Source organism: Geotrypetes seraphini, chromosome 3, assembly GCF_902459505.1.
Source record: "Geotrypetes seraphini chromosome 3, aGeoSer1.1, whole genome shotgun sequence".
Classification (NCBI taxonomy): Eukaryota; Metazoa; Chordata; class Amphibia; order Gymnophiona; family Dermophiidae; genus Geotrypetes; species Geotrypetes seraphini.
The window spans coordinates 182,671,336-182,699,212 of NC_047086.1; the positions used below are offsets into that span (position 1 = coordinate 182,671,336).

Here is a 27,877-nt window from a genome sequence, read left to right on the forward strand (position 1 = left end):
ACAATAAGAAAAATTTATTATCACAGAAAAGGGTAGAGAAGTCAGCCCTTGGGAAACCATAAAAGAAAACCACCGATTGCCATTCTGTTACCAGTTCAATCAAATGAACAGTATGTCCTTGTCTTCAATGGAGTTATAGCCAGAACTATTCCTTATCTCAACTACCCCTTCCTCTTCCTCAGTGTTCCTCTGTGAATTCAAAAAATACATGGGCTGAGCAAAGTTGTCACCATCACCTCTACTGGAAGGTCATTTCATGTACCCACTACCCTTTCGGTTAAGAACTATTTCCATAGATTACTCCTGAATCTGCTCCCCCTTCACCCTCATCCTAGCACTCCTTATTTTAGAGCAGGGGTGCCAAAGTCCCTCCTCAAGGGCCGCAATCCAGTCAGGTTTTCAGGATTTCCCCAATAAATATGCATGAGATCTATTTGCATGCACTGGTTTCATTGTATGCTAATAGATCTCATGCATATTCATTGGGGAAATCCTGAAAACTCAACTGGATTGCGGCCCTCGAGGAGGGACTTTGACACTCCTTCCTCTCCACTGAAACAGCAGAATATAGGCCATGAAAATTAGATGAGAAGAAGAACCAACAGTTGCCTATATTATTAAAGTAAGCTAATCATAAACCAGAAGTTTAATGTACACACTGGATACCAGCAATTAGAAAAACTTAGCATCTGGTTCAGCTGGCAGAACACATTCTAGCTTTTCAACAACAATAAAAGTTTCACCCTACCTGGTAGGGGAAGAATACATAAGAGGAGTTACCCAAAATAAATGTTTCGGTATTTTTTTTTTTTAATTCTTCCTCAGCACAAACTTGATCTGGCTGGAAAAAATATATCCAGTTACCTTAGAGCACAGTCAAAGACACATTTGGGGTAACAGTTTGAGAAGTCATTATATAAGATATTTAAGATACACACATTGAATAGGTAAATTATTACTTCAGGACAGAGTACAAAGTTGATAAAAGTATAAACATAAAAATACAAAGCCAAAATAAACATTCACATAAATACAGAAACATAAAATAACCACTGGAAAATAAACTTAATGTATATAACTGTAATTAGATTGTTTATCTTGATAATTTTAGCTGTTTATAGTCTGTGGTGGGATTTACATGATTAATGTCTCCTTTCATCAAGGTGCGGTAGGTGGTTAACGCGCAGAATACCGCGCGTTCAACCGCCTGCCACGCTAGTCGCTAATGCCTCCATTGATGAGGCGTTAGTTTTTTGGCTTGCCGCGGGGGTTAGCGTGTGATGAAATGTCCGACGCTCTAACCCCCGTAGCGTACCTTGATAAAAGGAGCCCCAAGTCTAGTTATTTGGATAAACTCCCATTGAATGTTGGCCTCTAAATCAGTGTTCTTCAACCACTGGTCCATGGACCAGTGCCGGTCCACAGAAATTTCCTGCCGGTCCACAGGGCCAGCACGTGCATCAGGCCCAAAAAGGTGTTCTTCAACCGCCGGTCCACGGCGCGATCGATGCGCCGTTATCTTCGAGCCAGCTCCCTCTTCCTAACTGATTCAGTGCACAAAGCCACGCGCAGTGGCACCTGCGGGCATCCTGCGCCTGAACCGGAAGCCTTCTCTCTGACGTTGCAACGTCAGAGGGAAGGCTTCTAGATGAGGCACTGGACGTGCAAGGTGCAATTAGTACTATTATGGGGTGGGGTCTGGGGTGGAGATTGGGTAGAGATGGGAGGGGTCTGGCTCACGACTTAGCCCCGTGTTCTTCAACCGCCGGACCACAGAATAATTCTTTTCTTTCTGCCGGTCCATAGGTGTAAAAAGGTTGAAAAACACTGCTCTAAATTAATAAACGCTTCCAAGTCATTGGCAGGCTAACTAAACTTTTTTCCCATTTTTATTTTCTATTTTTTTCATCCAGTGCTTTCAGAAAGGGATGAATAAAGTGCAAAATAATCAAATTATGTACTTTAGATCCTCTCAATGAGTGATTTGCTCTATTTCTTGCATAACAGATCGACTGTCTTTCATTTCATACATATTCACACAAAGTACATTTAAAACGAAGGGCTCCTTTTACGAAGGTGCGCTAAGCGTTTTAGCGCACGCAATGGACTAGCGTGCGCTATAGCATTCGCTATCCGAAAATCTACCGCCTGCTCAAAAGGAGGTGGTAGTGGCTAGTGTGTGGCGCAATTTTGTGCGCACTATTCCACACATTAAGGCCCTAGCGTGGCTTTGTAAAAGGAGTTTTAAGTATATTACAGCAGTCCTCATAAGGTAACAACACAGACTTTGTTATTCGCCTTCACTTTGCTTTAACTAGCTTCTCCCAGTTGAAGGCTTCCGAATCTGCAGACTGCTCAGGCTTCCTTGGAATGGCTGGAAACAATGAATTCATCTTCTCTCGAAATTCATTCAGCTGAAAGCGATAAATGGAGAGAAGAAAAAAAAAAAAAAGTTTTGATTTATACTTGTGGGTTTAAATTTTATCTTCCATAGGTCAGCGACAGAGGGAAGCTTACAACTTGCTGCTTTTGCTTGCTTCGGGCCTTTCTCGTTGCCGGGTCCTGCCTTCACAGAAACAGAAAGTAGGCAGAACCCGGCAGCGAGGAAGGCCTGAAGCAAGTAAAAGCAGTAAGTTGTAAGCTTCCCTACGTTGCTGACCTTAGCCCGTAGCAAATTCATGCTCTGGGGCTCTTAACGTGTGCATGCCGGCTTCCATTCTCTTCTCTCCACTCCACCCCCCCCCCCGGGACGTAACTTCTGGTTTCAGAGGGAAGAGAAGGGAAGCCAGCATGCACAAGTTAGAGCCCAGGAGCGTGGGTTCAAGTCCATAAAAAAAAAAAGGCAGGAGTCAAACACAATGTTGAGCAGCGGCGGCGGCAGCAGGATTCGCCGGGTGGTCATCTAAATTAGTCGGGTGGAGCGCCCAGCTAAAAGGCCCTAGGGAGAGCACTGAGTACCATTTGGAAAGCTTTAAAAAAATTCAACTGTATACCCATCATTCCCTGGGGCAGATCCAACTCTGAGCGACTTCAATGCTGTTGAAGCTCCAATAAGGATATAGGTGCTTCAAGGGATTCTCTTATGTTCTCTGATTGCAGAAATAGATTGCAGAAATTCTAATCTTTTAACCGGATTTCCAGAATCAGTATCAGTAGAGTATAATTTTTTATAGTATGAAAGGAATTGGGATAAAATATCCGATTGCTGTGTATATATTTTATCCCTTTTATCTCTGATAGCAGTTATCTTCTCTGCGCATCTTGCCCTTTAGATAATTGGCAAGCACTCTCCTTGCTTTATTTGAACCCCCATAATACACCGCTTGCTGTAGGAAAAGATATTTTCTAGCTAATTGGCTACTTATTTTGTTATATTTATATTTAGCCGCCATTAGCTCTTTAAAAATTTCATGACTCCATTTCACAATTAATTTTGATTTATACTTGGTATATTGCTCATACAGTCACATATCCAAAGTGTTGATTAATGTTCTATCACACAATTTGTGGTCTATTTGGGACAATGTTAACCATTCCACAAATCAGAAGACTATGCAGCCAAAGAACATAAGAATAGCCTTACTGGGTCAGACCAATAGTCCATCTAGCCCAGTAGCCTGTTGTCATGGTAACCCATGCAGGTCACTAGTACCTAGCAAAAACCCAAAGAGTACTGCCCGGGGGGGGGGGGGGGAGGAGGATCCAAACTTTCTTCGGTTGCACAAGTTGTGATCATGGTCCGAGAAAGATTGATAAGCACCGATATACCTCATCACATACAAGAGACACATAAGAACATAAGAATTGCTGCTGCTGGGTCAGACCAGTGGTCCATCATGCCCAGCAGCCCGCTCATGTGGCGGCCCTCTGGTCAAAGACCAGCACCCTAACCGAGACTAGCCCTAACAGCGTACGTTCTTGTTCAATAGGAACTTGTCTAACTTTGTCTTGAATCCCTGGAGGGTGTTTTCCCCTATAACAACCACTGGAAGAGCGTTCCAGTTTTCTACCACTCTCTGGGTGAAGAAGAACTTCCTTACTTTTGTACGGAATCTATTCCCTTTCAACTTTAGAGATTGCCCTCTCGTTCTCCCTACCTTGGAGGGTGAACAACCTGTCCTTATCTACATCATGGCATTTCTGCCTTAGAGGTATGCATGGGAATGGGGATCGCGAGAATCCCGTGGGTCTCCCCCTCAGTCTACGGGACTTCCACCGGGACCCCTCCCAGGCCCACGGACTCCCACAGGGAGGCCTACCTAATTTCAAATTCAGTCCGAGTCCGGCGCAGCGGTGGGAACTTCTATGCTGAGCATAGAGCTCAGCACGTCGGAAGTGAGATGAGCACGTAGGCCGCATCATCCGGGGGAGGGGACTCTGTGTGTCTACGTGCTGCGCTCACTGCCTACGTGTTGAGCCTACGAGCTGAGCTTTATGCTTAGCATAGACGTTCCCGCCACGGTGCAAGACCTGGACTTTGTAGTTTTGCGTTTTTTTCTTCTTTTTCCTCCTAGCGAAGGATATGTGAAAGGTGAAGGCGAAAGCTTGAGATTTTTCAAAACTAGAACGATTTAATGCCGTCAGAAGCAGCACCAGCGATTTTGTGCTGATGTTTTCTGAAATGAAGGGTGGAGCCAATATAAAGTAGTTTTCCCAAAAGATGTGGTTAGGTACCGAGGCAGTGAGATGAATGCATTGTCCACTTCGAAGCGTGATGGGTGGTTTGGGTTTGTACTGAACTTGATCGCCGGGGGGTCTAGTTAAGGGGGGCATGAATGATCACTGGCATCTCCTCTCCCAATGGTTGCTTCATTCAACATCACAACTCCTCTTACACGCCAATCAAACTCAACACAGCAACACCCTTCTGCAGACTGCATAAAAGAAAGGTATGCACTTTCTGTTCACATACATTTTTATGTGCAAATGAGGGCACACATGTTTTTAAAAGCCCTTTTGTGCATGTAAAACAGCCTTCGCTACAGTATGTGTAAATACATTTATGGTTTAATATGCTAGTTTAATACCTCTGAGTTCTCTCTCATTCATTATACTTTGGAATAATATAAACATATTTTGTTGCATGTGGTACATCAGTAAACTAGAAATACATAGCAATTCTAGTACAGAGACTTCCCCCTCAAAAAAAAAAAATTTTCTGAAATAATTGCTGCTTTTTATGGGGGCAGATAACTTTTATGGGGTGGGGGTGGGGACGGGTGGGATATCGGCAGGGACGGGTGGGATTTCTGTCCTTGCGCAACTCTCTACTCTGCCTGAAAAGCCAACACTAATCTGCTGCACCAGAAGATGGTGCTGTTCCATGATAGACAAGTAGAAGCAGCCCAAAGTTGCCACACATTAATTGCAAACTTGTCATCTGTGTTTGTATTTTTTTTAATCAATGTAAAAATGACCAATCACTAGATTGGTCCTTTTCTTTCAAAAAAGTCTCATCACAGGTATAGTTTTCTTTTTAAGTTGACTAGCGATTATAATATGATGGAAAACACAGCTCATGGCAACCACCATATTTTCTGTTCTGAACTACTACGAGTTAGTTTTACATTGTTCTGCTTTGAGGCTTGCAAGAAACTAACACAATAAAAGCAAAACTGCCTAAAGAAATCTCAGAAGAAAACATAAATTTGAGGCCTCAGAAAACACTCTTGATAAGATATTTATTATGGGTAGGAGAGATGGCTAAAAATTTTCAATTAGTGCAAGTAGCCTAATGGTTAGGGCAGTGGACTGAGAACCAGAGGAGTCAAGTTCAAAACCTCCTGCCGTGATCTTGAGCAAGTCACTTAGGGGCTAGATTCACAAAGCAAACCAATCGTGTACCGATCGGTTTGCGACCCCTTTGCGACCAGTTTTCCTTCCAGCTCGATTCACTAACCTCTCCAATGATCCGCTTCCAATCCGTGCATGCAAAGCAGACAAGGACATGATTCACCAAAGAAATTTCGGGCTGGCCGATCAACCCAAGAAGCGACTGCTGGGGACCAGTCAAAAACATCGTTCCGACTCTCCAGCTCCATTAAAGCCATGCTCTCTGCTGCCTGCCGCTCCGAAGCTCTTCCCCGATCTCTCCTGCCTGCTCTGTCCTGAATCGCTGCCCTGCTCGTCCCCGTATTTCTCTTGCCTGCCACCCCAAATTTTTCCTGCCCTTCCTCGCACTACGAGCCCGTGGTTTTAACCCGTGGGTTTAAAGCGGTTTAAAACCATGGGCTCACTGGGCTACAAAAGTTAAAACAAAAATTTTTTTAAAAACTCGCGGTTCACAGGGGTCTTGACGCATGCGCAGACCATCTACAGATGGTCTATGTATGCACGGGATCGCACTAGCGATCCATGTAGGCCAGATGATGGCGTTCCTCCGAGTGCCCTCATTTGAATGTTTCCAAGTTGTGAATTCGTCGGGTCTGATAGGATCAGCCATGGATCGCCCAGGAAAAACGGGTTAGTGAATCTAGCCCTTAGTCTGCCTTGACTCAGATACAAACTTAGATTGTAAGCCATCCTTAGGCAGGAAAATAGCCTACTGCACCTTAATATAAACTCACTTTGAGCTACTGAGAAAGGTATGAGCTAAACTCAAATCCCACATTCTTCTTCTTTTGGTGAGTTAAGTAGCAAAATATAATCCTAGATTGAGCTCTATATTTTGGCTGTTTTAAGTACTATACAGGACACACACACATGTTTGTCTGTTAGGTGGGTCACCATATTCGATCATCATTTATCTCACTCAGGTCCTCTCTAACAGGCTGAACCAATTATGATTTTGCTCTGCTGCATTTATGGACTTGTAGTGGTAAAAACCTATAGTGTCAAAGAAACAAAACCAAGAAATAGATTGCTCATTCAAGACTGACTTAGCTTAGAGGCTGATCGAATTTCAGTTATGATGCCAAACTGGTCCAAAACTGTGTGTTTTTGGTGGAAGCCAAAAATTTGTGCTTTGTCCTGTTCCCCTCCCTACCCCTCTCCTCTGAACAGGAATTGCCTTTCCACCCTACCCACCTGGCGGTCTAGGGATGAAGTCAGAGCAAGAGTGAGCTCTAGTCATTCATAGTAACATAGTAGATGACGGCAGATAACGACCCAAATGGTCCATCCAGTCTGTCCAACCTGATACAATTTAAATTTTTTTTTAAATTTTTCTTCTTAGCTATTTCTGGGCAAAAATCCAAAGCTCTACCCGGTACTGTGCTTGGGTTCCAACTGCCAAAATATCAGTTAAAACCTACTCCAGTCCTTCTACACCCCCCCAGCCATTGAAGCCCTCCCCAGCCCATCCTCCACCAAATGGCCATATACAGACACAGACTGTGCAAGTCTGCCCAGAACTGGCCTTAGTTCAATTTTTAATATTATTTTCTGATTCTAGATCCTCTGTGTTCATCCCACGCTTCTTTGAACTCAGTTACAGTTTTACTTTCCACCACTTCTCTCGGGAGCGAATTCCAGGCATCCACCACCCTCTCCGTAAAGTAGAATTTCCTAACATTGCCTTTGAATCTACCACCCCTCAACCTCAAATTATGTCCTCTGGTTTTACCATTTTCCTTTCTCTGGAAAAGATTTTGTTCTACGTTAATACCCTTCAAGTATTTGAACGTCTGAATCATATCTCCCCTGTCTCTCCTTTCCTCTAGGGTATACATATTCAGGGCTTCCAGTCTCTCCTCATACGTCTTCTGGCGTAAGCCTCCTATCATTTTCGTCGCCCTCCTCTGGACCGCTTCAAGTCTTCTTATGTCCTTCGCCAGATAAGGTCTCCAAAACTGAACACAATACTCCAAGTTGGGCCTTACCAATGACCTATACAGGGGCATCAACACCTTTTTCCTTCTACTGCTACACCTCTCTTTATACAGCCCAGCATCCTTCTAGCAGCAGCCACTGCCTTGTCACACTGTTTTTTCGCATTTAGATCTTCGGACACTATCACCCCAAGGTCCCTCTCCCTGTCCGTGCATATCAGCTTCTCACCTCCCAGCATATACGGTTCCTTCTGATTATTAGTCCCCAAATGCATTACTCTGCATTTCTTTGCATTGAATTTTAGTTGCCAGGCATTAGACCATTCCTCTAACTTTTGCAGATCTTTTTTCATATTTTCCACTCCCTCTTCGGTGTCTACTCTGTTACAAATCTTGGTATCATCTGCAAAAAGGCACACTTTTCCTTCTAACCCTTCAGCAATGTCACTCACAAACATATTGAACAGGATTGGCCCCAGCACCGAACCCTGAGGGACTTCACTACTCACCTTTCCTTCCTCCGAGCGACTTCCGTTAACCACCACTCTCTGGCGTCTGTCTGACAGCCAGTTTCTAACCCAGTTCACCACTTTGGGTCCTAACTTCAGCCCTTCAAGTTTGTTCAACAGCCTCCTATGAGGAACTGTATCAAAGGCTTTGCTGAAATCTAAGTAAATTACATCTTGCATATGTCCTCGATCCAGCTCTCTGGTCACCCAATCAAAAAATTCAATCAGGTTCGTTTGGCACGATTTACCTTTTGTATAGCCATGTTGCCTCGGATCCTGTAACCCATTAGATTCAAGGAAGTACACTATCCTTTCTTTCAGCAGCACTTTCATTATTTTTCCAACAACTGAAGTGAGGCTAACCAGCCTGTAGTTTCCTGCTTCATCCCTGTGATCACTTTTATGAATAGGGACCACATCCGCTCTCCTCCAATCCCCAGGAATCACTCCCATCTCGAGAGATTTGTTGAACAAGTCTTTAATAGGACTTGCCAGAACCTCTCTGAGCTCCCTTAATATCCTGGGATGGATCCCATCTGGTCCCATTGCTTTGTCCACCTTCAGTTTTTCAAGTTGCTCATTAATACTCTCCTCCGTGAATGGCGCAGAATCTACTCCATTTTCTCGTGTAACTTTGCCAGACAATCTTGGTCCTTCTCCAGGATTTTCTTCTGTGAACACAGAACAGAAGTATTTGTTTAGCACATTTGCTTTTTCCTCATCACTCTCCACATATCGGTTTCCAGCATCTTTTAGTTTAGCAATTCCATTTTTCATCTTCCTCCTTTCACTAATATATCTGAAAAAAATTGTCTCCCTTTTTTTACATTTTTAGCCATTTGCTCTTCCGTCTGTGCTTTCGCCAGACGTCTCTCTCTCTTGGCTTCTTTCAGTTTTACCCTGTAGTCCTTTCTGCACTTCTCTTCTTGGGTTTTTTATATTTCACAAACGCCAACTCTTTCGCCTTTATTTTCTCCGCCACTAGTTTGGAGAACCATATCGGCTTCCTTTTTCTCTTGTTGTTATTGATTTTCTTCACATAAAGGTCCATAGCCATTTTTATTGCTGAGCCCTTAGCGACCCCGGCCTGATTCACTTAACTCTCTGCCGACCATCCTTTGATCCGTGCATGCAAATGAGGGCAACGGCATGCAAAGTAGGCAGGGACCTGATTCACAAAGCAAAACCCTGAAACACCGACTGGACTGGCCGATCACAAACAAGTGACTGCTGAGGACCAGTCACTAAAGCCCTTTCCATCTGCCCTGCCTTCTGCCGCCCTGCTCTCTGCCCTGTCAGTCCCGGTTCAGCACCATGACTCGATCAGTTAGTAGAGGGATGAAACGCTCTATTTTCAACAGCATTTGCGCAGCTTCTTTCTCCCTATTCGGCAGAACTGAAACTCATAGCTGTAAGCTGCCTGCCTGCTGAATAAGCCGCCTGCATGCCCCGACTATCCCACCCTTCCCCTGGGTCCAGCGCATGCAATAGTAGTTAATGGAGCTCAGCCCAAGAACCTGTTCGCCCCGTCTTCCAGCCCTGCTTTCTGCCCCGAGCTCCTACTCTCTGCCGCCTTCTCTGCAGTGCGAGCCCACAGGTTTAAAGCGGGGATTGCAAGCCACAGTGCAGCCCCGCTTTAAACCCACGGGTTCGCACTGCACGAAAGGCGGCAGGGAGTAGGAGAGTCTGGGTGGCAAGATTGCCTGGAAGGGGGGAGCAGGAGAGCCAGCCCGCACGAAGAATTAAAAAACAAAACCCAAAACCCAAAAAGTTGTGGCTAGATGGGTCTGTGCATGCGCGGGGATCGCTTAACCGTGATCTGTGCTTGCAGATGGGGGCGTTCCTCCGATCGCCCTCATCTGCATATTTTGGCTTGAAGAATTCGTCAGTCTTGCCCGAGCAGGTTAGTGAATTCAGGCTTAAGTTTTAAGGAGCTCTTAAACACCTCTAGTAAATGCAAGGTCTCATGTTATCAAAAAAGGAATCCAACGGAGTCTGCAGTACACCAAGCAGCAAGCAAAAAACAAAAACACAGACTGCAGACTATGTACAGGATGCAGGCAATGTTTATTATATCAATAAGAGAATGCAGTAAATATACAACCTTATTACCAACCAAGGGACCTGACACGGTCCGTGTTTCGGATAACGCACTTTTATTTCGAGGCTTTGGTTCACACAGGCATTTGTTTGATATCTTTTCATTGCGGTTTGTTTCATACCTTATCTACCATGAACTCCTGAGGAAGGCGTGTTATCCCAAACAAGGTCTCATGTTATATCATTTCGAGGTCTTATTTATTCTGAAAAATGACTCTTGCTAAGGAAGCTGAATTAAGCCTTACATATTCTTGATGTTATCAGTCCATTTCCCAGCAGGGAACAAGCAATGTTCAAGTTTCAAGTTTATTAGTATTTGATGAATCGCTTATTCGGTTTGCGAAGCGATGTACAAAATTATAAAAAACGGTAAAATTACAAAAAAGACAGACCAAATGACAAAATTCTTGAAGACAGGACAAACTTGAATTGGGAGGAAAGGAGGGGAAAGTTACAACTCTTTTTAGAAGAAATAGACAAAAAAGGAAGAGAACAATGGGGAGCGGGAAAGTTAAAAAGCTGAGAATATTTAACAAATCTAAAATTTAAATGTTAAAAGCATCTTTAAAAAGATGAGATTTTAAGGATTTTTTAAAGGAGGTGAGATCTTTTTCATTTTTAATATATTTGGAGAAGAGGGTTTTGCACTTACAGAAGAAAGCAACAATTCAAAGACTATAGTATCAATGTAGCAATGGCAGAGATCTTTGAAATTCTGCCTCCTAGCCTTTTAGCTCATACTGCAGTGGAAGACTAAAGCATTAAAAAAACAAAAACAAAAACCCACCTACCACCACAACACACTATTTTAGTGTTTAGAATTTAGGCCTTAGCTGAAGAATAAAGGTTGGAACAATGTAATTATCACTTCACTGCACAATGGAAGGAAAGCAGAAACCATTCAATTGCTTTACCAGCAAACAATGCTCAGCAATTATATGAACTTGCTATCATTGAGCTATCATCTTTTAACTATCACATTATATGAAATAAAAAGCAGCTTTAACATAAAAGTCAAACCTGAGAGAGATACTCCTTGAATGTAAATGAAGGGAAAGACAGAAAAAGAGAAAGATGTAGTTATCCAAGCCTGGGGGAGAGGGGGGGTGGGGAGGGGGGAGAGGGACGTTATCTTATAACAAACCACCTATTAAAATTTCCAGAAGATGTCCATTTTATAAAAACATATATGCATCTGTATCTTAAAGACAGGCTCTCAGAAGTATCCTAGCAGCACACAAATGATCTCACACAAAATCTGTATCTGCTCTGAGGCACCTGTTAACTATGAGCATGCACTATCTCCCAGATTCTATAAAAGCCACCCAAATTTGGGTGAAGAGCCGAGATCCATGCACAAACTGGAGCTGTTAATCGGCACTAATTTGGAATTATGTACGGACACAGGCGCCTTATATAAGAAGCTTCGGGAGGCTAAGCCTCACCAGCCCCAACCATTAACTTCTCCCTGCCCCATCTACTCGAGTCCGCAGCTGCAGTAGCACAGTAAGGTGGGGGAGGGGGTGGACTGCGCCTCTTGTACCTCTTTACAACTTCACTGGCAGCGATGAGCCTGTCCTACATACTGCTCGCACCAGCCTCGTCCCTCCTTTGATGTCACTTCCTGTGCGAGGGGCCAGGAAGTGACGTCAGAAGGAAGCCATAGCCGGCACAAGCAATGGCTATTCCAACCTGCTCGCTGCTGGCGAAGATAGGAAAGAGGTAAGAGGAAAGGGCATGATGCAGTAATTTTGGGGCCTCAGGGAAGAGCAGGGCAGCAATGCTGGGTGCCAACTTTCCTCGCTATGCCACTGCATGGCAGCAACAATAAAGAGGAACAGCAAGATTCCCGTTACTGCCACTGTCTGCTCAACTAGGTGAGCACAAATGAAATGAACCCATCTGTGGGGAAGGAGGGAGACCAGCAGTGGGCACACAGGGCTCTTGTCCTGAAGATAAGTTCATTTAATTTGCGTTCACCTAAATGGGGCATCAGTGGCAGTGAAGGAAAGGGAAGCTGATGATTTTTTTGTTGTTGCCACCGTAGATTCTAGACAAGCAGCAGCCCAGGGATGTTAGTGTGTGAACAAGTGAGTGAAGTGATGAGAGGAGGGAGAGAAAATATCAATGTCAGAAATGGATGTAGTAGATGAGGTGAAGATGGCATGTCTAAACCCTGTTCTTTTATGTGAAAAAAATAAAAAAGTTAACAGTTCAAACATGTTACTTCTCAGCCATACTAAAAAAAAAAAAAAAAACCCCCCCAAAAAAAACCACCCTAAAACTGATTGAACACATAAACCTTGATTTCTAATTGATCCTCACACAAATCCAGGAAGGGTGGGAGGAAATGTACTTTATAACATTATTTGTTTGAATGTAAGTGCTGATTGTTGTACTACTTGATTAAGTATTCTTTGCACTTTTGTATGATTTGAAAATTAATAAAGAATTACAAAAAAATAAATAAATAAAATAAAGACATAGCTCCATCATAGAAAGAACAGAATTTAGCACATTAGACAAATATTGGTCTGGCCTAGACTAAATATAATGGAGGTACTCAATGACTTTAAATCCGTATACAGTTCAAATTCCTTTTACTGACCTACAAGTGCATTCTTTCTACAGCATCTCAGCATCTCTCCACTTGTATCTGTCCCTAAACTGATAACAGAGTTCTGGGTAAAGTCACTCTTATCTATAACCTTCTCCTCCATCACCAACTCCAGACTCCACGCCGAGTCTGTATCGCAAGCTCCATCTCTGGCCCTATTCAAGTCCAGACTAAATGCCCTCCTTCATGAGGCTGCTTTTAATTCTTAGATTCCTTATTCACCTGTTCATTACCCATGTTGTTGTATTTATTTATTTTTTGGGATTTATTAACTGCCTTTATGAAGAGATTCACTCAAGCGGTGATTTATCATTCCCATAATAAGTGTACTGCCCTAATCCCTTATTGGTCACATTTGTCCATCTTGAATAGTTTGTAAGCTTTGTCAAGCAGGGACTGTCCCTTGTGTGTCTGTAGTACTGCATATACCTGGCAGTACTATAGAAATGATAAGTAGTCTTAGTAGTAAAGTTCCTTCCAGCCCTATAATTCTACAGGTTCATCAGTACTCACATTATAAACTCCTAGAACTTTCCATATTGCCAGACTGATGAGTCCAACACCACACCAGGCATAGAGTGAGCCCCAGCCCAAGGCCCGCAAGGCAAGGGAAGAACCACTCTCTGGTAATGCAGCTGTGGCAATGACACCCTGAGGGAGAAAAAAAGAGGTTAAAACGATTTTTAAAAGCAAGCCCAAAGTAAAGTTAACACCCATCCCTTTTCATGTGCCAGGAAAGGTTTAACGAACAGGAACTCTGAACAAACTATATTGGAAAATATAATAAAAATCTGCTTGGGCCATCGATAAAGGTAAATTTTAGGATCTACGATAAACTTAACTGATAGATAATTATATTTTACGTGTGAGACTGCAGGAATTTGGATTATGTAAAAAAAAAAAAAAATTACACAAAGTCATAAATCTCTGTAAAGTGATAAAATAATTCTTGCACTTGACCAACTTTCTTTCTTGCATGAAAAAATATGTCAATGTACTTGAATTACACAAGCATAATCAAGTCAATAAACATACAGGGAAATGCTGAAGTAAATGAATCATAATAATAATAATAAAATACTGCCTATTTTTATAGTGCTACGTCCCCTCATCCTCGCAAACCATTTGATCCCATCCACACAAGCCTCAAATAGTTTTATACTGAACTTATTTTATTAAAGTATAAAAAGAAACAATATTCTGTACAATTGTCATTTTATAAATCTAAGTACTGGCTGCCAAACTAAAGAAAGAGATCTTCAGCTGGCAGGGCTTTGTTCATAAAGCATCTTAAACTATCCTAAAGCAAAAAATAAATAAATAAAATTTTTTTCTAGCTTTGTTGTCTGGTTTCTGCTTTCCTCACCTTCTCCTCATTCAAATCCTTCCATCCACTATCTGCCTTTTCTCTGCCTCTTCCATATGCTCTGTTACTGTGCTTCTCCCTTCCATCTCTCCCTCTACCCCTTCCCATATTGGTCTGGCACCCATCTTCTTCCCTCCACTCCCCCATAGTCTGGCATCTCTGTCTTCTTCCCTTCCATTTTTCCTTCTCTCCCCCAAGTAGTTTTTAGCATCTCTATCTTCCTTTCCTCCCCTCAGATCTGATATCTGTCTCCCCAATCCAGCATGTTCCTTTTTTTCTTTATCCCCTCCTTCCATCCAGTTCCCTTCAGCGTCTTCTTCCCACTCTCTCTTCCCCATTTCCGTCTTCTCCCCACTCTCTCTTCCCCATTTCCCTTCAACGTCTGTTCCTCTCCACCCTCCTCTCTCCATCCCCCTTCAGCACCCTTTGCGTGGTCCAGCATCCCCTCCCGCTCGCCGCGGTCCAAGCATCTCCTTCCCTTCCCTGGTGATTTTTTATTTTCTCTGAACAAACAGCCGGAGCCTTGAAGTTGCGTGCAGCTGCTGGAAAGTTCTCCTCTGACGCAACTGTCTGTTTCCATTTGCATCAGAGAACTTCAAGGCTCCGGCTCTTTGTTCAGAGAAAATTTAAAAAAAATTGCCAGTGAAGGTATGGGGAAGGGAGGGAGGGATATGCCTTGACAGCAGCAATTGTTAGGAAGGAGGGAGAGGGCTGCTGGACCATGCGCGTTCCCTCCCTTAGCTGCGGAGACAAGGCTATTCACCGCTCTACGGGGCGGTGAATGGCCTTTTCCCATACCCATGGCAAGCACTTTTTTCTCCCACTGTTTCAGCAAAAGCGAATACTGTTGAGCAATCTAAAAGCGATGCATGTGACAAATATGGATTTCTAGCATCAACAACAACTACAAATATGGATTTTGAGATTGGATTCTCAAAATTTAGTGAGCTTAGACCAAAGTGCTGTGCAACTGCAGGTGCTTCAGGCACTCATTCTGTCTGCATTTGCACTAAACATCATAAAATGAAGCTCATGTTGCAAGGTGCAAATATCAAAGACAACTACAAAGTGTTTTTGGAAAGTACTGTTTGCAATTTGAACTCCAAAGACTGCATGCTACAACAATGCCACAACTGTCCCAGTGAGGAAGCACCATTTATCTGGAAGAAACATTCAAGGACTGGGATCGGGATGAATCAATCAAATTCAAGTAGTGGGTCCATACTGATCATGAAACACTAGAAACAAGCAAACTAACATTGGATGATTTTATCGGCAATCTTGCAAACAAAAGTCACCACTTCATTTCAAAATATCAAAATGAATACTTGAAATTCTTGAAAGCAAATTTAGAAGAAAATTGATTGTTCTGATGGATTTTGCTGAAAATTACTCTTTTGTTGTTCAAGATGTGATAGTACAGGGCTTTCAGTGGGAAAATTCACATACATTCCTTTTTTGCTTACTCTATTGAGAAGCTCATACAAGTCCATCCACGTTGTAAACATTTGCAGCATCACAGACCACATGCAACTTGACTCAATATCCATTCATGTATATTTATTCAAAAACTGATTTAGTTTTTGAAGACAAACAAAAGTTAACAGAATCCATTATTTTAGTGATGGCTTAGCTGCTCAGTACAAGAACTACAAAAATTGTGCCAGCCTGTGTAATCATAAAAGCGATTTCAATATTGAAGCATAATGGAATTTTTTGGGTACACCTTGTGACGTTATTGGTGGAACAACAAAAAGCTAGCCTTCAAAGACCATCGAACGATCAAATATTGACACCAAAAGACCTATTCAATTTCTGTGCCAATAACATACATGGAATTAAAAACATACAGTGGTGCCTCGCATAACGAACGCCTCGCACAGCGAACGCTGCGCACAACGAACTTCATGTCTTGCTTCCTACAACGAACTTCGTTTCACACAACGAAGTCGCCCGAGCTGCATCCTTCCGCGCAGGCACTGCGCTTAACTGCCCTCTCTCCGCCTGGCTCCCTGTGCAGTGGCGGACCGTTGGCTCGCAGGGGCCCGGCGCCTACTGCTGATGCGTTGGGGGGGGGGCGGAGCTACTCTCGCCGCTTCCCCGATGCTAGAAAAAAAAAAAAAAAATGAACAGTTAAGTCCCAGTTTTGCCGCTGAGACTCTGCCCTCTCTCACTGTAAAATTAGACTCTACTTAGTCTGTCTTTAAATTTAAAAAATGTGTGTTGTTTTAAAAAACAATTATGTTTTTTAGATGTATCTAAATAAAAATAATAACAACAAATTTATCTTTTTTTATGTCATCTTAGCATATTTTATGCTACAGAACAAATTATTTTTTTTAACATGTATTGTTATGGGAAAACGCGTTTCACATAACGAACTTTTCGCATAACAAACTTGCTCCTGGAACCAATTAAGTTCGTTGTGTGAGGCACCACTGTATTTGTTTGCAAAGAATCGATAAAAACAAATTTCAAGAAGAAAGATGGCAAGAAAGCAGCAAAGCAGCACAATAGCTGGAACTAGAGAACAATCAATTTGTACCGCTTGACTCAACACCGTTCATGTGAGCAAAGGGTCAAATGATATTATCTACTATGTGGCCGGTACTCCAATAAGGACACTACAATGCCAGACTTGAGAATATCACAACTACTTCCTGTTTTATAGTTTTTATTTATAGCCCGCTTTGTATAAAGTGTGTTCCAAAGACACATACATAATAAAACACACAGATCACCATACAACTACAATACCCTCTTAGGGCTCCTTTTACTAAGCCGCGCTAGCGGTTTAACGCACGTAATAGCGCGCGCTAAACCGCAGGATGCGCTAGCCACTATCGCCTGCTCTTGAGCAGGCAGTAGTTTTTTGGCCAGCGCGGGGGTTAGCACGTGATAAAAAGTGACGCGCGTTAACCCCGCTAGCGCGGCTTAGTAAAAGGAGCCCTTAATGAACACAAATACTCATAAAATAAACATCAAAAATCTAATCATCACATCATCTTATAACCTGGTTATTATATGGCTTGCATTTATGCTAACAAATGGTGGACTGGCAACATTGTTGAAGCATCGATGGAAGAAAATGTCACCTTGATAAAAGTTTATGCACCCACATGGCCCTAATTCATTTTACTAGCCTGAAAGACAAGACATTTGTTGGGTGCCGGAACAACATCTCATTTTATAAACAAAAGAGGCTCTGGTAGAAACCCGTTTACAACGTATGTATTCTTCCCAATTAATATTTCCAAATTAATAAAGTCTTTTTGCTTATTTGTAAATGGGTTTCTACCAGAGCCTTTAATTCAGTAGCATAATTAAATGAAATAACTATTTCTGAAGTTTATAGGGACGGGCGGGGACGGAGGGGATTCCTCGCGGGGACGGGTGGGATTTCTGTCCCCGCGCAACTCTCTACTTCCCACTGGTCACCACCTTCCCTTTGCGCTGAAGTACATTAATCATCACTCTGGGCCAGATATAAGTAAAACAACTAATACAATTGAACATGTTAGGATGCAAACCTAGATTTTCTTCAAGAATCTCGAAAGTGGAATATTTACAGCCACAACAAACCATCCTGCCAAAAAAAAAATGAACACATATTTTTTTAAAACAAAAGATTAGAGGATCTAAAATTAACAAACCTTATTAAACCAGTTGGGGTTTTTCTTCTTTGCCAAAGACAGAGTTGTACCGAAACCAGCTAGCATTCCTGCAGTGGCAACACTACCGAGAAAAATTCCACCTGTCAAGAAAATGGAAACCTTATAAAGTGAGAAAAAGAATTTCATCTGTTCTAGATGTTCCAGCATTCTGGCTGTCACCTTGTTTCAATTAGCTATAGCTCCCAGTGGTTCTTACATCTGTCCTGGGGGACTCCCAGCCACTCAGGTTTTAAAGATATCCCTAATGAATATGCATGAGAAAGATTTGCATATAACTGAAGTGACAGGTATGCAAATCTCTTTCATGCATATTCATTAGGGATATCCTGAAAACCAGACTGGCTGGGGGTCCCACTGATCTACATTATAGGGAAATCTCACTCAAGCATATTCATTAGGGTTATCCTGAAAACCTCAGGGGACCCCAGGACAGGTTTAAGAACCACTGGCCCTAGGAACAGGATGTATGAATATTCACAAAAGCTCAAGATATCCAAACATTTGAGCCCTAAAATGTCCAAAACCCCACACTGTTGCAAGGCAATGACAAACTTTATTTGAATTAAGGAACCAGGAGATGAGATATTTTGCCCTCCTCGTTCCTATTCTTCCCAACAGAAGAGTAGTGGGGAAGAAGAAAGATCTTGATCCATGCTTGGCAGCAGCTTTTTTTAGGATCCAATTTATTGAGGCTCTTTTCCTGTTCTGGAAGCCAGTATGGTAAACTGTGTCATCCTTTAGTGCAGGGGTGTCCAACGTCGGCCCTCGCCAGGCTAGGTTTTCAGGATTTCCTAAATGAATATGCATGAGATGTATACAATGGAAGCAGTGTAGGCAAATAGAGCTCATGCAAATTCACTGGGGAAATCCTGAAAACCCGACTGGATTACGGCCCTCGAAGGTCGGAGTTGGGCACTCCTGCTTTAGATTTTCCTGTGCTGATCTTAATCCCAAAGCAGTCAATTTTTAGCATGGGAAATCAGAGGAAATGCATTGGGCTGTAGTGCAAAAAAATGCTGAATTTGAAATTGCTCCCTATGTTAAAAAATAACACTATAATCTTATGTGGATTTTTACTTTTCTTGAAGAACTGAATCCTTATGCCAGCTTAGGAATGAAATAAAGATGCAGGCACAAAAACAGACTGCCTCAGACCTCCCGACCTTCATCACCTAACCACAAATCCCCCCTGGGGCTATGTCAGGGGTGTCAAACTCAATCACATTAAGGGGCCAAAATCCAAAACACAGGTTAAGTTGCGGGCCAGACCCCGCCCCCATGTAGCAGCTCCTCGTGCGTCCTGCGCCTGAACCGGAAGCCTTCTTTCTGACATCGCAACGTCAGAGGGAATGCTTCTGGATGAGGGGCGGGACACGCGAGGAGCCGCTGCATGCAGCTTCGTGCCCACTGCGGGATGTGAGGAGGAGGGAGCCGGCCAAACGATAACATTGGGGCATCAGGTCGTATGTCCTGCGCCTGAACTGGAAGCCTTCTTTCTGATATCGCAACGTCAGAGGGAATACTTCTGGATGAGGGGCGGGACACGCGAGGAGCCGCTGCATGCAGCTTCATCACACTGTGGGATGTGAGGAGGAGGGAGTCGGCCAAACGATAACATTGGGGCATTGGGCCGCATAAAAAGAGTAGGTGGGCCTTGAGTTTGACACCTGTGGGCTATGTGGTCTCTGGTACCCCTAGACCCAAGCAAACTCTAAACTAGAGAACCTCCAATGCTGGTAGAACACCCTCCTAGACAATGTTACTTCTCTGGTCCAGGGAAGTATCCTTCCCTCACCACTGACATCTTGGAAAATGGCAGTACTTGGCTCCTACCAGCATCATCTCCTGCTAGGGACCGGTCTACCAAATAAGGAAGCCACTGGATACCTCCCTAGACCAGGTAAATATAATTGGTCCAGGGGGTCGAGCCCATCAATAGAGGCTCTCTGGTCAAAAACCACCAGGCAATTTTTGCAGGCAGTGGAAAGGGAACAGGAGGGAGTCTGGCCAGAATTCTTTTTAAATGTCTCACTTCATATTACCATATACACTTGAATATAAACCAAGGTGACTTTTTCCACCCCAAAAAAGGAGGAAAAAAGGTTGACCTGAATATAAACCAAGATTAGAAATTTAGGTGAACCTGATGAGAAAGTCTACAAAGACATCCTTGCCATAAATACAGGGTGAAGGCATTGCAGGTTGACCAATTTCAGTGGTACCCAGGTATGAGCATGCTTTGCCAATGTTACAACAATTACACTGGTTACCGATGGAGTTTAGAATTGAATATAAAGTTCTGACATTTGTGTATCAAATAATCTATGGTACAGTACCTTGGTATATAACACAGGCAATGAGGAGGTATTTCCCAGCGCATTCTCTAAGATCTGAAACAGCGATGAGATTGTCAATTGAGTCACTAGGAGAAACTCATTATAAGAGAACACAGACAACAGCAATATCAGTTGCAGGTCCAAGATTATAGAATCGGTTGCCGGGTCATTTACGATTATGTAAGGAGTTGAAATCTTTTAAAAAAGAATTGAAAACTTATTTGTACAAAAAAAAATAATTTTAGATTGAAATGTTATTGAAACATTTCTTTTCGATTGAAATGTTTTTGTGAGATTTCTAAACTTAAATATTTGTAAAAGGGAGTGATGTAATTTGTCTTGCTATGAAGATTATTTGAAACATTTTGTGTTTGTTTTATTGTAATCCGCTTAGGTTATAAGCGGAAAAGTTTTTAAAATAAATAAAGATTTTTCAGTGGAATTTCTATCACAAACTAACAGTACTACTTCTGCTTCCTTGGAACATCAGAGGGATGCTACCATCTGGCAGTCAACTTCCAGGCTGAAGGAGCCAGAGCACTTAAAGAGTGGAGTGCAGTGTTCTTCCTTGATATTGAGTGATTACCATAAGAGGGAAATACCCAAGAGAAAGAAAGAGAACAGCAACAATCTCAGCATGAATATAAAAGATCAGTGAGGGGCTATTTTGCTTCAGAAAGTAAGCAGAAATGTAATCAGTATGAGTTGCTTAGAAGTGAACACTGGAAATATGAGCCCTCTCAATCTGATTTACTTTGTTTTCTCTTGAAAAATGACAGGGTGCTAAAGGAAGTGGCCCTGTCAACAAGGAGAGAGGGTGGAGATAGAATAGAATCCTTTGTTTTAGCCACTAGTGTTGCCCGATTCAAATCGATTCAATTTAAAAAAAAAAAATCAGCCTCCTGATTCGATGACTGACCATTCCCCCCATGCCTTCCTAAAGCAGGAGCGGCAGCGCTGCCGCTCCTGCTTGAGGGGGAGGGTCAGTTGGAAAGGCCTGCATGTTCCCCCTGCTTCCCCGCTCTTAGCTTAAGCTAATATGACAGCCTGCAGGATTGCTGGTGCTATAGCGATCGCTGCAACTGCCGTCGTCCTCAGCGGCACGTTCTCTCTGCTACGGTCTCACCCCTCCTCTGACGGCAGGGTCAGGATCGTGGCAGAGAGAACGTGCCGCTGAGGACGATGGCAGCTGCATGGATCGCTATAGCACCAGCGAGCCTGCAGACTGCCTTATTAGCTTAAGTAAAAGCGGGGAAGCTGGGGGATCATGCAGGCTTGTGGGGGGAGCAGGCCTTCGCAGCGGGGGAGCAGGACTGTGCAGAGGGAGGAGGAGAAAGAGTGCTTTCGTGGCAGGGAGGCAGGCCTTCGCGGGGGGAGCAAGCCTTCAAGGCAGGGAGGCAAGCCTGTGCAGAGGGAGGAAGAGAAGAGTGCCTTCGCGGTGGGGAGGCAGGCCTGTGCAGAGGAAGGAGTAAGAGAGGGGAGGGGAGATGCCAGACCTGGGGTGAAGTGAAGGGAAGAGAGAAACCAAACCACAAAGAGGGGGAGGAAAGTAGAGGAGAGGTGCTGGACTAATAGAGAGAGGGAGAGAGAAATGCAAGACCACAAAGGGAAGTGTACAAGAGGGACAGATACTGCTCCAAAGTAGGTGGGCAGGGTGCAGGATGGCAGGAAGAAATAGTAGGAGAAAGCCTGTACCTGGAGAAGGGGATACAGGAGGTAAGGAAGAGAGAAAGAAGAAGCTGGATATGGGGAGAGACATGAAACAGAGATAAGATGCTGGGCATGGAGGGAGCATAAGAACAAGGACACAAGGGGGACACTACTAGAGAAAAGAATAGGGACAGGGACACATAAGAGAGATGCTGGATGAAAGGGTAGTTGAGAAAAGGAGAGATGGTGGATCTGTGGATTGCTGCAGCTGCGGGGAGATGGAGATGAGAAAAAGGAAAGATGCCAGACCTCCAGGGGAGGAAAGGGAAACAGAAGGGGAGAACAGAGATGGAAAATGGATGATTAGCAAGGAGAAAAAAGAAAGAAGGAGAGCCTGATCAGAAGACAATCAGTGCCTGGGACCAACATAATTTGAAAAATGGCCAAACAACAAAAGGTAGGAAAAATAATTTTATTTTCTGTTTTGTGATTACAATATGTCAGATTTGAAATGTGTATCCTTCCGCGAACGTGAGCTAGGATTTAACAGAGAGAGGAAAAGTATTTTTTGTTTATTTTGTTTACACCGCAGGAACAGTGTGGGTAGGAGAGGGCAAAGGTGGTGAAGAGGCTATAAAAGGGATGAAGAGGCTATAAAATAAACCCAACAGGATGTTTTAAAAAACCCCACCCAATTGGGCAGGAAAATCGAATCGAAAAATCGATTAAATGGGCTGAATCGAATTGAAATTTTTTTTCCTGAATCGGGCAGCACTATTAGCCACCACCTCAGTAAACACAAGAAAAAAGACATCTGCATCTACCTGTGACGATTATTGGAACATGAGGAGAACTACGAGTCACGTGACAGAATCTTATACAGACAGGAGTGATTAGTATCTCTTTGGAGTAAAGAATAATCTTTTTTGGTGAGCCGAACTGTGGATTTGTAATGTGAAGCTTCAGCATTAAAAAGCAGAAACTCCAAAGAAAGCCTGAGGTTGTGTCATCTGCACTCACGAAAGCACAGTTGAAGTTTCAAGAGATAAAAACCTGATGATATCAGGGGTGAATTTGATGCCTATTAAGAGTGCAGAAAGGCAGAGTGGTGCAGCCTTTTCAAAAGCAGAGGTCATAATACTATCTTAAATGGACAATTGGTTTTCCAGAGGAAGTGAGATATAATCTAAAGGGAATGACTCACGTGATGCCAGGAAACACTCAGGGGTCAGATCCTTCAATCTCCTGAAAATCTTAGAGGTGGTAGTAGCATTTTAAGATAGAAATAGGGAGAGGGTAACAAAAGTGAGAAGGGAATGATCTAACCAGGAAACATAGTACCTCCATGGGGCCTTGTTCCCTTGTCTTCCCCTATCTACCCACCTGGTATTTTTGCCTTCATTCCTGCACCTATAATGCAACAAGTCCACTGCTGATCTCTGAGGATCTGCTGCCACCAACACTGAAGAAAGCAGTTGCTTCAGCCACCGACCCCAAAGAAAGGATAGTGTGTGTGTGTGTGTGTGTGTGGGGGGGGGGGGGTAATATAGCCACGCCAGTGTTTAACACAGCGGCGGCGGCAGGAGGCATGCACATGGATGACTGGTTCAGTGTTAAGAGGACACGGTACTACTTGAAAGGATCCAGAGAAGAACGACTAAAATGGTTAAGGGGTTGGAGGAGTTGCTGCAGAGAGAGATTAGAGAAACTGGGCCTCTTCTCCCTTGAAAAGAGGAGACTGAGAGGAGACATGATCGAAACATTCAAAATACTGAAGGAAATAGACTTAACAGATAAAGACAGATTGTTCACCCTTTCCAAGGTAGAGAGAACGAGAGGGCACTCTCTAAAGTTGAAAGGGGATAGATTCCGTACAAACGTAAGGAAGTTCTTCTTCACCCAGAGTGGTAGAAAACTGGAATGCTCTTCTGGAGGCTGTTATAGGGGAAAACACCCTCCAGAGATTCAAGACAAAGTTGGACAAGTTCCTGCTAAACTGGAACGTACGCAGATGAGGCTGGACTCATTTAGAGCACTGGTCTTTGACCTTGGGGCCGCTGCATGAGTGAACTGCTGGGCACGATGGACCACCGCTCTGACCCAGCAGTGGTAATTCTTATATTCTTATGTTATGTTCTTATGTTGCCAGTGGCTGGGTAGTGGCTCGAATATAAACCAAGAACCCCAATCTCGGTTTATATTCAAGTATATACAGTAGTTCGTTAATCAGTCCCATCTAATGTACTGACACGCGAACACAGCGATTAATCAAAAAAATCCAGCCGCGGAGAAGAGAAGGCACAACGCTGCAGAGCTAAGAGGAACAGGTCTTTTTGGCTCCGCGGAAAACGGTGAACTGAGGATCCTCACAGGAGATGCGTCCCCTAGTTCGGACAGGAAGGCACGCGCATGCGCAGAGCAGCACTCGGAAGAAAGATCTTCAAGTAAGTCTGCTTTCGAGGCTGTCCGCTGCGGGGCTCCGTCGGTGACGTCACCCATGTGTGAGAATATGCTGCCTGCTTGGGAGATATTTTATTTGCAACAAAATTATCACAGGGGTGTGCGCTTTTTTCCCCCCACCCAGAGCACACACTTTTTATTTGCATGCCATTAGTTTACTGTATTGAGATAAAGGATTTCTTTAACATGTGCATTAGAATATTATGTGCTCAGGATTAGAGTATCGGGCCACTGTAAGAGAACAATAAATACATTCATCCCTCTGTATTCGCGGGTGTTAGGGGCAGAGCCGGCTTGCAAATATGGAAAATTCACAAATAATTTTTGGGACGACTCTGACCCAACCCCTGCCTCCTGGACCTTACCTGATGGGGGCCAGATTTTATAAATGATACCTAATTTACCGCCCCCCCCTCCTTTTTACAAAACTGTAGTGCAGTTTTTAGCGCTGGCCACAGCGGTAACAGCTCCGATGCTCTTAGAATGCCTATGAGCTTCAGAGCTGTTACCTCCGCAGCCAGCGCTAAAAACCGTGCCAATCGCTGCCTGGCTGGCCCAGAATGTCCTCTCCATCAGAATTATAAAGATAAAGCAGGGACAGGGTATCTTTCATCGAGCTGAGAATTTTTTAGAGTTTTTTTCAATAAAGTGTACTGTGCTTCAATCAAAAAAATATACTTTAAAGAACTCTATATGGCACTTATCTTTTTAATTGTTGAACAGTGAATTCTCAGCTCGATGAAAGATACCCTGTCCCTGCTTTATCTTTATAAGATTCATTGCAGGCAACTGAGAGCTAGAGAGATTTAAACGCAGATCTTTTGATCACAATTATTGACTATAAGTCCTTGAGTTTGTTTGCCTGTTCAGGTTAGAGATCTTAGTCTATTGGTATATTTTTGAGTCTAATTCTATACATTACATACCTAAACTAATGGGCTACTTTTGAACTGCCTATCCTCTCTGTCCACAGAAGTATAAATCTTTTAGTCTAATAATCTAATCTGAGATTTACGAGTCACGCTATGCCTAAAAAGGTTCAAGGCGACTTACAGTATAATTTTAAAATATACATTTTAGTACAGAACAAGGAACTAGTGAGAAAGGCACAGTACAATTTAGGTAAGCTAGTGCTATTTGAAAAGAGATGCTATGAGGTAGAGATTTAGGGGCTCCTTTTACTAAGCTGCGATAGCGTTTTTAGTGCGTGCAGAATTGCCGCGAGCTCTAAACCCGCACTACGTGGCTAGAACTAACGCCAGCTCAATGCTGGCATTAGCATCTAGTGCACGCTAAAAACGCTATCACAGCTTAGTAAAGGGAGCCCTTAGTCTGTGCGGCTGTCAGAAACTATTGTTTTTGTTTTGACTGCAGCTGTTCTTTGCCCTCTCCCAAAAGCTGCTCCCCTAGGCAACTACTCATCTCTACCATATAGTTAAATTTGCTCTGCATCCTCACTGTCACCCACTGATTAGCATGATTTTTAAGATAACAAACAGGGGCTTTCTCCCCTGGCCAGGCTTCAGCATACCACTTCAGAAGCAAACCAAGATCCCCTCTGACCTTGGAAATCAAAAGGGATCCAAACTCAGGTCCCAGTATTTTGATGAGCCACAAGGTGAGTTCATATTAATATTAATTTTAATGGGTATAACTTAAGAATTTGAGAACATATATAAAAGCATCAGATAAAGGTTATGGGACTTATAATTGCTTTTTCTGTGTGGTTTTACACAATCAAAGTAGTTTACATATTTTAGACAGCTACTTATTTTGTATGCGAGGCAATAAAGTGTTAGGTGACTTGTCCAGAGTTACAAGGCGCTGCAGTGGGAATCAAATTCACAACCTCAGGGTGCTGATGCAGCAGGTCTAACCACTAGTACACTCCTCCACTCCTAAATATGATTGGAAAATGTATTCAATGTTAAATATTAGTGTCCAATAAAATCATTTTAGTATACTTATTGACCATTACACGAGCTGTTCTCAGTGGTGAACAAAGCATTGCATTAAAAAAAAAAAAATCAACTAAAGCCACACATTAACAGAACCACCCCTCACCACCCAAATAATGCATGGAGCCATAGCACTAATTCACAACAGCACTCAACCTCCAACTCCACAACAGAAATACCCCTAGAACAGCAAATATTCTCCGTTTACAGTATTCAGTTGGGACTCGGGCTCTAACCAAAACAGATTTCAAAACTATCAGAGAACTTAAAATGCCATCGTTAAACTAAAACCTAGAAGCAGTAACTCTCTTGTTCTTGGTGCTTGCGTTTATTTATTCATTCAATTTTCTATACCGTTCTCCCAGAGGAGCTCAGAACGGTTTTCATTAATTTATTCAGGAACCTAAGCATTTTTGCCCGTCTGTCCCGTCAGGTTCACTATCTAATGTACCTGGGTCAAGTCTTACAAAGACTTAACCAGTTACTCCTATTTAAACACGCGGCTCTGGGATGGCATTCTTTCAGAGTGTAAGGCTGTAAGCATCTCTCCACCCCCCCCCGGCAGTTTTTAAAATGTGCCTCTGAGATGACATTCTACTTGAGCGTGCACATCTTTCTGTATTTAAATGCACGCTTATTTGACATGGCTTTCTTCCCTGTCTTGGTCTCTTGTTTAAAACTTATGTTACAGTAATAATTAAGAGGACAATTTTCAAACATTTGGTTAGCAGCCAAGATAATCGGTCAATTGTTCAGCTAAAATTCCAAATCTAGTGAAATTTGGATTGACTAGATTTAGCCTAGCTCTCTGTAGCTGGGGGTGCCTGCTAAAACTTAACCGATTAGTGTTGGAAATTAGTGAAAATCTTAAAAATAAATCCATGATATAAAGACCCTCTTCCTGGCATCACTAAGCATTTTTACAAATCTATTCTAACTTGCCATTAAAGGACTGGATAGATCAGCACTTTGATTTGGGATATACTTTCATCACATTAGGAACGATATAGGCTTTTTTTCGTGATGAGGTTGCGGGCACGAAGGCAACTCTCATCCCCACAGTCCTGAAGCGGGCGCGTGAAGCTCAGCACTTTCCAGCGTTCCTTTCTCGAGACTCGCGCGCTCTACCTTTAATGAGGAACAATGGGCTGTCGGGGGACGCAGGGCTCGCGGGCTCTTCGCACCTCGTTTCATCTCCCTCCAAGGTCTCTCTGTGAGCCGCCATGGTTGACCCATGAATCCGGAAGCGGAAGAGAAGCAAGCTTGGAAACACGGAGGGAGAGAAGGCAGTAGCGCCTCTAGAATGGATTTTTTTCTACGGGCCATCAATCTCAATGCTCCTCCCCACCCCCCACAAAAAAGGTGAAAACAAAAATATTGTTATACTGTATATATATATATTCACACTACTTTCTTAGTAGAGGCGTACTGGGAAAAT

The 27,877-nt window shown here is 43.1% G+C and overlaps 2 protein-coding genes across 4 annotated transcripts in view; one reads left to right on the top strand and one right to left on the bottom strand.

The window, feature by feature from the left end:
* Positions 1-27,728, bottom strand: TMEM242 (transmembrane protein 242). Of its 3 annotated transcripts, XM_033937044.1 has the most exons (6): positions 27,568-27,728; positions 20,372-20,425; positions 18,015-18,115; positions 13,509-13,646; positions 2,287-2,414; positions 1-189 (listed from the first exon to the last, which is right to left on the bottom strand). In XM_033937044.1, exons 1-5 carry the CDS (start codon positions 27,662-27,664, stop codon positions 2,301-2,303), a joined length of 504 nt encoding a protein of 167 aa, XP_033792935.1. In that variant the 5' UTR covers positions 27,665-27,728; the 3' UTR covers positions 1-189; positions 2,287-2,300. The 3 variants fall into 3 exon arrangements, with proteins under 3 accessions (XP_033792935.1, XP_033792934.1, XP_033792936.1); XM_033937043.1 differs by lacking the exon at positions 1-189 and having other exon boundaries at positions 1,717-2,414; positions 27,568-27,726; XM_033937045.1 differs by lacking the exons at positions 1-189; positions 20,372-20,425 and having other exon boundaries at positions 1,717-2,414; positions 27,568-27,724.
* The window catches only part of ZDHHC14 (zinc finger DHHC-type palmitoyltransferase 14), a 334,666-nt gene continuing 334,373 nt past the window's right edge, over positions 27,585-27,877 (top strand). The window contains exon 1 of the mRNA XM_033937038.1: positions 27,585-27,801. Coding sequence (XP_033792929.1) covers positions 27,674-27,801 — 128 coding nt within the window. The 5' untranslated portion in view covers positions 27,585-27,673. The remainder of the gene's footprint in view (positions 27,802-27,877) is intronic.

Coding starts and splice junctions, on each gene's coding strand:
- TMEM242 (XM_033937044.1), bottom strand. CDS start 27,664: ATGGCGGCTCACAGAGAGACCTTGGAGGGAGATGAAACGAGGTGCGAA. Junction 20,426..27,567: donor CCCATTGTTCCTCATTAAAG/GTAGAGCGCGCG, acceptor TCGCTGTTTCAG/ATCTTAGAGAATGCGCTGGG. Junction 13,647..18,014: donor ACCCCAACTGGTTTAATAAG/GTTTGTTAATTT, acceptor TTTCTCCCTCAG/GGTGTCATTGCCACAGCTGC.